Here is an 8,703-nt window from a genome sequence, read left to right on the forward strand (position 1 = left end):
GCCCTTCTCCGCCGGCCGACCGCTTGGTACGGCATTCCCATTGCCGGAAAAGGGCTGGTGGCGAGGTCAGGGGTCAACGGCCGCTACTACTGCGGCGGGGAGGCGAGGGGGCGGCGGAGTTGTGGACGCTGCTGCGGTGAGGGGGAGGGGGCAGCGGAGCTGTGGACGCTGCTGCGGCGAAAAGGTGAGGGGGCGTTGGAGCCCTGGACACCGCTGCGGCGAGGAGGGGAGGGGGCAGCAGAATTGTGGACGCTGCTGCGGCGAGAAGGCGAGGGGACGTTGGAGCCCTGGACACCGCTGCGGCGGGGAGGGAGGGGGCACCAGAGTTGTGGATGCTGCTGCGGCGAGAAGGCGAGGGGGCGTTGGAGCCCTGGACGCTGGCGCGGCGTGCAGGGGAGGGACGGTGAAGCTGTGCTGGCATGCTTCGTAAGGCTAACACAAAACTATCAACATTGTCTTGTGAGAATAAGGAGAAAATGACTCGATTCAATAGCCGACCCGTCTCCTGGCGAGCGGTATTTCAGTCATCTAATGGTCAAACCAGTTCGTTACCAGAACCAATATGATTATTTTTGTAAAACCACCAGGTGCATTACTTACAGCGTAGTACACCGAAGTATCGTATACAGGCTCGCCCTGAAAATACCATCGGCGTCAGAAGAAAAAGTACAGGAGTCACTGCTACGGATGCCACATCAGTCGGTATCATGCGATGCACGATCTGTGCAAGAATGCTGAGTCAACACGGAGCAGGTAACATAAGGTTCGGCACATTACATGCCGCCAATGTAGGACCCACCTATATCGCAATTGACGCCTAGGTTTTGGCCTGCTGGTTCGGTCAGAGCTATTTTAACACACCGCAATAACTTCGGAGGTGGGTAAATATCGCGACATCCTGACATGCCTCAGACGCCGGGAATTCGGGGCACAAGGAAACCAAACCATAGGCGTGCGAGTTCTAGGAATGGCCCCCAAACAGGGAACCGGTGACGCCAACTCATGGTTAATGGCCACCCTAGGTGTGACGAGTTATTGCTGTTGTTGCAAGCGTTCAGGATACAACGTGGTCGGAAGAAAATATAGCGGGATGGCACAGCCGCCAACAATGTCCGAGTAGGCAGCCTGCGTGATTCGAATTGTATCCCCACACTTCAACAGCTCTGTACGCGCTGGCCTGCCCAGCTCACCTCCAGACGGTCGTTGGACAGCTTCTGCTGCATCTGCGGCAGTGGCAGCGCCGACAGCATGGCCGTCTCCCCCAGCGGCGGACTCGCTGCCAGCGCATAGTACTGACTGAGGCCGGCGTAAACAGGGCCCGCCGGCGACGTCATCTGCCGGACAAAACGGAAACTATTGCCTATCGCGGCTGACACGCCAATCTTAGACGTGCTATTGCCACGTCCAGCTGTCTTGGTTAGATTGTTAATATCCCAGCCAGCAAATGTTCCAATAAGTTACGACCCAAGCAATTGCAGCCGTTATTGCCCTGGTCTACGATCAGGTATAAAGCAACGCACAATGACGACAACAAATCAACATGCTTGACATGACTAATCGCGTTACGGCATTTGAGTATGGTTTCAAAATGGAAGCAGAACGCTAAACATGCTCACAAAATCATAGGGTTCTTCGCAATGCAAGCACATACCACGGTCCTGTAGAATGTCATACACAAGGCATATAAGGTCGTGCTTAAAAGACAGCTGTGCATGGCCGTTGAAAAGCACAGTCGTCCGGTTTTATCAGCACGAACAGCGGGCGCCGTCATTTTATTTGGATTATCTTCATTTGCCGAGCGGTCATGGGCCAGGGCAACATTTATAACTCTCGTCCAAAGCTGATATAATTTGCTGTATGCTCACGTTCGGATAATGGGACATAAGTTTGCAAATTAGAAAATTAGATACCAATAAAAACCATGGGAGCTCCCAGAAACTAGTAGAAGGGGGGGGGGGGGGCGCATAATAGCAACCATGTATGAGGCGCTGCTTCTTAAGCCGTTAGATGGTGCACCAAATTATCCCCACCCGAACGATACATTCCTAAAACTGTTGAGCACAGACACATTTGCCGCGATTACCAGTCGTCATTTTCATAATATTTCAATATTCTCCCCGCCGTTGAGCGCGGGCTCGCTCACAGGTTCCATCTAGAGGCGACTCTGTTCGCACCTACCGAGCAGAACGCCAGCAGGTTTACTCATTTCTCGGCATACCTGCTTGGTATTTGCTAACCACAGCCCAGGCACAAGAACCATGCCCTACAGCATGCCGGCTCTGAATTCTTGAGCACCAGGACGCCGAGCATGTCATTCCCAGTAGCGAACCGTCCTCGACCAGAACACACGAATGTCCACGTAACACACGCCTAACATGCTTATCGCAGTCATGTATCCTGCATTAATCCTGAGACCCCTTTGAAAGTCGGCCGCGGAATGGCCCGTCCACATCCGGCTCCGCGCAGGCTGCTACTGAGGAGCTCCATCGGCGTGCAGGTATGGTCCACTTCTTGGGAGCGAAGGGGAGCGGAGGGGAGCGGTGTATAAGCTGACACTTCAGTCGTGAAGGACAACTGACACTCGAACGTTGTATGTGTCTCAAATGCAGCCGATGATCTCACCCGGCCTTACCTAACCTAACCTAATTGCAATGCAAAATGTGCCGATAATGCACCATGTTATTGTAACGTAAATCTTACTGCGTGAGGTTTGCCAACGCTTAGGCTGGGAACATGGGAAGTTGCTTGAGACGTAACGGTTCAGTTGTATTACACACTTACAAAGAAATGTTGGACAGCCGTGTCACGAAATATTGGAAAGCCGAGTCACCCGAGTTGTTAAGCTGAACATTTTTTACAATATATAGTTCATGCAATTGCAAGGGCCCCCACTATTTGGCTTGATGGATGGCTTGCACGATGGGTTTACGAGTAAAAATGGCGAATAATAAATCGACTGCAATCGTCAAGCCGCACACGAAAATAATGTAAAAAACTACGGTTCAAAACCCAGACAAGCCGTGCCTTGGACCGGATTACCATAGCGGGTATCGTCTTCTCAAAATGAATGACATGTCCTAAGCCGGTTGCTGTTGGTCCCTGCAGTCGCTACGAAACGAGCATCTATTGAATAATTTAGACGGCGGACGTCGATTGCATGCAGGCTGCAACACAGTCCACGCCAGAATATGGGACAAAGCAAACAGCAGGTGGCCAACGGACGGCTGTGGCCGACGGACGGCTGCGGCGCCGCCGGCTCGGGCGGTGACCCATGTGCAGGGGCACAGCACGGTCCCCCGCCTGTGAGCTGATGCCGGTGGCCGCTGGCCGGCGGCGGCGCCGCAGACGTACGGGGTTACGGCGTTACGTTCGGCTCATGAACGGGGGCCTAACGAGCAGGGCGCATGGCCGAACGTGGCGCACTACGTGCTTTTGTAGTGTCGACTTCGTTTTTCACCAAAATGTTTGAGGGTTGTGGCTGGGTTTTTACTTACTTGTCAATGCTTTTCACAAGAGCGGTGGCAATACGCCGATGTGTTAGATGAAAGCAAGCCTCCGGTACGTCGTAGTGAATCGCAAACATTCATTCGGACAGCCATGATACTGCGCATCTGTTGAATTCGTATGTCTTATGGATTGAGACGACCGCGTCGTAAATGTCGGCATTATCTGTTATTGATGCGTGTTGCATTAAGTTACGTCATCCATGTCATTTGATTATGAAATGGGAAATGATATTCAAAACAGTGTTGTTTTGGTGTTCTTTAAAGTGCGTCCGGGTGATTAGTTAAATACCCTTGGCGCAGGTGGGGGTCAATTTGTCCCCGTGAGATGAAGTGCCCAAAACCTTCTCATGCAATCGCCTTGAACCTAGATAGCTGTTAACCGCAAAATGACACTAGTTTTTATGCACGGCTAGTGACCTATTTTGCTTTCAGAAAATGAAGATAGGCAAAAATCTAGGAGATTGCCTCTACTTTGTCATTTTAATAGTGCCAGAGACCGCGCTAGGCGGTATGTTCCCAAAGCCAAGCGTTGACTTGGGTGATTTCAGGTCAGCGACCTTCTCTGGTCTTTAAGAAGTCTATAGAACATGTTTGTTGCGGTCCCTGTTATTAATACATTCCAAATGAGCAGCAATAACTACCAAAAAGCAAGCCCTTGAGTGAAAAGGAAGGTTAGTTTCGGCCTCGGTCTGAAGTTTATATCTGGACCTACGTCAATTTTTGTTTTCTTACAATTATAAATTTCATGGCTGTATTACCCACGAAAATATTTCAGAGATGCAGGGCCTCGTCTAAAACTCCGTTGTCAAATCAGATCAAACGATTCTTTAGAAAATCCCTTCACTGACAGCCACGGCCATACTTTGATCTGCCATAGGTCAATGACCCCACAAGGCACATCGCACGTTTATACAAAAGATCTGATATCTAATTACCTACAGCCGTGCAAAGTTTGGCGCGGCTACGGCGTGCCGTTCAAAAATCATCCAGGAAAAAACCTTTGGGGTCAAATTGACCCTCTCGCCCAAGCGCGAGTTGAGCCTATTCTCAGATGGCTGAACGGTAGCGGCGATTCCCAGTAGAAACGGGCCGTCGGTATAACTTTGTAAACGACATCGGTCATCCGTCGTTTTTGCGTAGTCAATTTCGATAAAACATAAATGAGAGAGAAGGGAATTTGGGAAGCTGAGTCATTACAAAAAGGGGGCTAGCAATAACCCGTTGGTAGTTCAGGTTCTGAAATATGGGGCAGGGTTTATCAATAGGGTTCTCTAATATCAAAAGCCATATCTAATACGAGTTGTGCATTCTAAAAAAGCTTTGTGTTTCACAGAAGCATTGGTTTGGGGCGACGCAGTGATCTGGAAAAAAACAATGAAAGGCAACTTAGTTGCACCGATTGTAAACACAATGTTAACACAATAACATATGTTTATAATCCCGCAATACCCTAACTGTTCTATAAAAAAGGTATGGCTTTAAAAACTTAACTAGCCAGATCCAGCCTTCCCATCGGCCCTCCCCCCCCCCATCACCCCCACTTAGCGGGAAGTGTTGAATCCGTTGTTTCAAGGTGTGCCATCAATGCATTGTGACCATCAGTACATTGATCAAAACCATCCTGCAACAGCAGCAACAGTATCGCATAACCTAAATCGGATCAGGTGCAGTTAAAGTGTTCGAATGGAGATAAATGGTCAGATGTAGGGATCATACACAAACATAACCTAACTTCACTCATGACGGAGAAGGCCCATTAGTCGTGCTTGTGAATAAGACAAAATGAAATGAAATGAAACGCTTAGCGCTTCCTTTGCAGGGCCAAGTTAAAATAATTTGTGGTCAGTGAGGCGACCTTTTCTCGGACAGACGGGACTTGTATGGCCACAATAAATTAACAGCTGTTACTGCCAGACCAGCTCGCCTCGAATACAACAGAAGTATTGCGTAGGCCTCGTTATTGGTCACGTACGTAGCCAAAATTTACCCCCGCGGGGGAGAGCGGTAAATGTCCAATTTTCGCTAAAGCCCCGTGAATTAAAAAAAAAATCATGCGAAACATCCTATTATCTAGTGAAAGCCTCATGACTCAGGGAGCGGGGGGGGGGGGGGCTGTTCGTGGCTGCGTCCCTGATATGCATAATCGAGTCTGATGGTGTTATGTCTAAATTGCTTCTCCAAGCGAGGACAACATGCGAAGGTGTATGTTTTCTTTAAAAGAATTCCTCCGTGGCTTTCAAAAACGAAGTTATCGAACAGTGCATTAACTAAAAACGTATCTATACACATAGCACAAACATTTTATGCACGAACGTCTACTCCGCAGAGGTCGGTTGGGTTCGTTCGGATCCCAGCCACTTTTTAGAAAAATGGGCTGTAGTCGTGTTTTGCCCACATAAAGTAGCATCACAGCGGACTGGCCGAGTCCCTGTAGCCCCTAGCTCATGGTTCCACCCCTAATTGCCTAGTGCGCCAGCGTAACTATGAGCAGGCTCGTTGTGTTGGAACACGGTCTGAAATGTGCATGGACCTCAGAATTGAGGACATAGCGCATGCCAGAGAAGGGCACTGGCTTGGCCCGCAAGAACTTGCAGACGAAGCGTTGCCCTTGCATACAAATATGATTCCGACCGACGAGAATTACACGGTCAGTGAACGCGCTGTAAACCGACAATGGTCCATTTCAACGTTGATGATTCATACGTGCCGGGCCCGGGCGCCACGGTTAGTTCCGCCGTCAGCCGCCAGGGCGGCGGTGGCGCTGCTGGCGGACGACGTACCGGCGCGGAGCCGTGTATGGGGACGGCGCCGGCGGCCAGCTGCTGCATCAGCGCGTTCTTGAAGGCCAAGTTGTTCCTGCCGTTGATGAGCAGCTGCTCCTTGAGGTGCTGCGGCGGGTGGAAGTACTTGCAGGGAGGCTTCTCGCGGTTACACCGACCCTGCGGCAGGAGGACATGTTCTCAGCCGGTGGTAGCTGCGGCTCGGCAAAGGTCAGCACAGACTCGTTAGCGCGCAAGAGAGGCTCGCATTGTGCTGTCACTCGGGCACCTCGTTTTGTCAGGTGCAGCGACTTCCTATACCACCTCGTTGACGGGTTCAGGGTCTGATGTCGGTGATTCCTTACAGGGATAGCGTGCGCCGAGCTGGAGCTCCACTGATGTGCATATAGCCGAACTTTAGTAACACTTTGGCTCGTATCAGTTTCGCGAAACTCTTCCTCTGAAATTTCCCGTCATTTCGTACTTTGCTTTGCAGAGAGAAAAATCAGCATCCATGATCAGCTTGGAAAAACTGTAGTCATCATCAAGCTCACAGCATGTAATATCAAGTGGTTACAAAGTCATTCAGTGGTCTTTGCCAACTCTTGCTGATAAATAGTACGAAGCACGTCCTCCCGCATCTTTTATGGAGCGCCAGCTACTGCAGAGGGCATATCAGCGCTAAGGAAGCATGGAGCATCCGGGGATCGAACCCGGACTATTCACGTTGGAGCCGAGGGCGCTACCGGCCATTTAATTGGATACATTACAGCATGAAGCAGTCATATAAAAACATGATGTGAGAGTCAAACATTATTACTGATGTTCACTACATGGCACTGTTTAAGAGCGATGTTTTTAGTAGTGGCATTGATCGTGTAAGTTTGTAGCTCCGGTGATGCAGGTTTGAAAGTTTTTTTTGCGAGAAATCGCTACCAATAAATCGAAAACAAGCAGAACAACTGTACACAAATATGCCAATAACTGACATAGTTTTGATTCTTCTCGGAGTATGTCCGGTTCGCTGAAACCAGAAATGCACATGCCGACCAGATTGGGTTACCACTGCATGGGGCTGGGCTACCATGCGCTACAGCGCCAGGGGAACGCGAGCCGTTCCTACAGCGGGCCATGTCTAGACGGTATACACAAACCAGCAGTAGTGCGAGACTCGGTCAAGAAGGGGCACGCATGAGTGGCCAGTACAGGATGACTCAGGGGATCCCGACACGTTGGGCAATGGAGAGAGCCACCACCGACCAGACGCAGTCGGCGGTGTACCTGGCTTCCACTCACTCCGAACTCATTTCATACCCACTGGGCATACGTTTAACAGACCGCACCTTGACAGTCGCTCGCAGTTCTCTGGTCGTGTCACGTGTGGCGACGCATGAATGCAGCAGACGTCTCGTTCAATTCATGCCACATAACAAGTATCCCACACAGATCATTGCTCTTCTGCCATCAAATATCCACGCATTTCGTTGCTACTTCATCACGCCCATGATTCTTCATGCCTAAATAGGAGCACTACTGTTAAGTGTGTGTTAAGCTGTTCGGTCATGTCACTGCATGAGTGCAGCCGCCGTTTAAAAGGAATGTCACTCGATAACTGCACCTGTCGCCATTACTGCCGCCCTGCTGACGACAGGTGCCCTGAGTCGTGCAGTAGCAGAGCGCCGGCACCATGGCCGCCCTGCTGACGACAGGTGCCCTAAGTCATGCAGTAGCAGAGCGCCGGCACCATTGCCGCTCTGTTGACGACAGGTGCCCTGAGTCGTGCAGTAGCAGAGCGCCGGCACCACTGTCGCCCTGCTGACGACAGGTGCCCTGAGTCGTGCAGTAGCAGAGCGCTGGCACCACTGTCGCCCTGCTGACGACAGGTGCCCTGAGTCATGCAATAGCAGAGCGCCGGCACCACTGTCGCTCTGCTGACGACAGTTGCCCTGAGTCGTGCAGTAGCAGAGCGCCGGCACCATTGCCGCTCTGCTGACGACAGTTGCCCTGAGTCGTGCAGTAGCAGAGCGCCAGCGCGAGCTGTTACGCTACCAGCACCCTGCCTCGATCAGCAACACGTTGCATGACAGCATCCGAGCGTCATTTGTTTGAGGCATTCTTGAATCGTTAACCGTTGTCACCATTGGTCATCTTTTGAAGTTTTTGAATCACCGAGTGATGATCGTGAGCCATCAATGGCCGTGACTAGTCCCTTCGATGTCTTCGCCGCACATATATAGATAGGCTTGCTTTCCATTGCTACGCAGCTGAAGAATGGGCGCCGTTATGTATTTCCTTCCTACTTTTTCTTCTCCTTTCCTTTATTTTTTTGCATTTAAGTTGTCACCTTGTGTGCGTACTTGCAGGGAATGCAACGCCTGAAATATGGTTCTAATTTCCGCACAAAAGTGCTGCGCCTCGTTCGCTGTAGCGAAGAGGGC

The 8,703-nt window shown here is 50.7% G+C and overlaps 1 protein-coding gene across 1 annotated transcript in view; it reads right to left on the reverse strand.

Moving 5' to 3' along the window:
* LOC119109349 (protein muscleblind) overlaps window positions 1–8,703 on the reverse strand; it is a gene marked incomplete at its 3' end in the record, with an annotated part of 26,166 nt that continues 17,463 nt past the window's right edge. Inside the window, exons 2-5 of the mRNA XM_037232962.1 lie at window positions 6,287–6,445; window positions 1,191–1,334; window positions 601–636; window positions 1–54 (exon numbers count right to left, since the gene is read on the reverse strand). Of these exons, the coding sequence (XP_037088857.1) occupies window positions 1–54; window positions 601–636; window positions 1,191–1,334; window positions 6,287–6,445 (393 nt within the window). The remainder of the gene's footprint in view (window positions 55–600; window positions 637–1,190; window positions 1,335–6,286; window positions 6,446–8,703) is intronic.

This window comes from Pollicipes pollicipes, unplaced genomic scaffold (genome assembly GCF_011947565.3).
Source record: "Pollicipes pollicipes isolate AB1234 unplaced genomic scaffold, Ppol_2.1 Scaffold_7231;HRSCAF=8579_pilon_pilon_pilon, whole genome shotgun sequence".
Classification (NCBI taxonomy): Eukaryota; Metazoa; Arthropoda; class Thecostraca; order Pollicipedomorpha; family Pollicipedidae; genus Pollicipes; species Pollicipes pollicipes.